Genomic DNA, 1539 nt, shown 5'->3' on the forward strand with positions numbered 1-1539 from the left:
TCCCTACATAAGTAAAGCATTGTTTTGTCCAACGCTTGATTATGTGGTGTCGCCCTTGGCGACTCTGAAACCAAGATCAGTGGGCAGAAGCGCATAGAGTCCTCCTCTGGGATTGGTAATTGGTACACAGCATCCTGCTTAACATTAACACCCGCCGGCTGCCCCGAGCTAGGCCTGGTTCCGACAAACGGGGATATCTAGGATGGCCCTGCTTTCCGCCTCCACGGACTGGTCACCTCAGGTGCCAGGTCGGACGGAGGCCCTGGGCCGGTGGTAGGGGCGTCTCAGAGCCTCACAGCCCACAGAACCGGCGTCGTCTGAGAGCTAAACAGATGTGACAAACTGGCCAGCACGCCCCTGCCCGCCTCCTCGGCCACGCCCTCTCTTTCCCTCACGCAATCCCTGTGCGCCCTCCCTGTCCCACCGCTCTCGCCAAATCGCCGCGCTCGTTTCTGCAGTCCGGTTCCGTCTCCTCCCGCGCTCTCCCAATCCTCGTACGTCTACCTGCCGCTCTGTCCCGCCCTTCGTCCAACCCTCATCCAATCCCCGTGCGGCTCTGCGTCTGCGCTGCCATGCCGCTGCCACCCAGGCCCTGGACGCATCTCCGGCAGCGGCGGGAAACATGGAGGACCTGCTGAGGCGGGAGCTGGGTTGCAGCTCGGTCAAGGCCACTGGCCACTCGGGGGGCGGGTGCATCAGCCAGGGCCAGAGTTACGACACGGACAGCGGCCGAGTGTTTGTGAAAGTGAACGCCAAGGCGGAGGTCAGGCCTCCAGGCGGGCGGGTCCTCCGGGCGGGCGGGCCTGGGGTCCGCGGGTTTGTCACTGCTTAGGGCGTGAGCGCCGGCAGGTGGCACTGAGCGCCCCCATGTCAGCCCAGGCGGCGTCCGAGTGGCTGCAGGGAAGGGGCGGCGGGCCTCGGCACCGGGCTCCTGTGCGCGTCTACTCCGGTGGGTGCGCGCATGGGTTTCCGGTGGTGGTTGTGGCCACGCCTATGCGAAAACCCTTTAGGTTGGGCGAATTTTGAACAAGGACAGGTGAGGTAGTAGGAGCTCCCGTCTGGAAGGTATTTGAACTTGCAGAGATCAGAACCCTTTCTGAATTGTCAAAAATAACGTAGCCCCTCACTCCACTCCGTGTGAATTTCGCGTGCCTTCTTTACCAGGTTTAGTTGGGTCGGTCCAGTGCTCAAGGGGAAGGCGTGTTGACTCCACTAGGTAATGAGCCCCAACGAGAGTCCGGCAGTGCCTTCTCAAATGCGACCAAAGATACTTACTCCAGGCCAAATCCTACATATCACACACCCTGTCGATGCTTTTATTCTTAGAATTCATTCTTGCAGTTTTCATTTTATTTCCAGAAGTGAATCCCATCTTCTGTGATGTGGGATAATCTCAGTCCGAAAATATGTTCTCTCAAAACCAGCCTCCAACTCTTTGTTTTACAGAGATCAGTTATGTTCTACAGCAGCGGTCCCCAACTTTCTTTTTTTTTTTTTGGCATCTGGGACCAGTTTTGTGGAAGACAATTTTTCCACCGA

The 1539-nt window shown here is 58.0% G+C and overlaps 1 protein-coding gene across 2 annotated transcripts in view; it reads left to right on the forward strand.

The window, feature by feature from the left end:
- Positions 1-591: 591 nt before the first annotated feature.
- Positions 592-1539, forward strand: part of FN3KRP (fructosamine 3 kinase related protein) — a 9610-nt gene continuing 8662 nt past the window's right edge. For both annotated transcript variants that reach the window (XM_021709581.1, XM_008052124.2), the window contains exon 1: positions 592-763. In XM_021709581.1, the coding sequence (XP_021565256.1) occupies positions 623-763 (141 nt within the window). In that variant the 5' untranslated portion in view covers positions 592-622. The remainder of the gene's footprint in view (positions 764-1539) is intronic.

The sequence above is a fragment of the Carlito syrichta genome, unplaced genomic scaffold (genome assembly GCF_000164805.1).
Source record: "Carlito syrichta isolate Samal-C Ts95f unplaced genomic scaffold, Tarsius_syrichta-2.0.1 Scaffold257243, whole genome shotgun sequence".
NCBI lineage: Eukaryota > Metazoa > Chordata > Mammalia > Primates > Tarsiidae > Carlito > Carlito syrichta.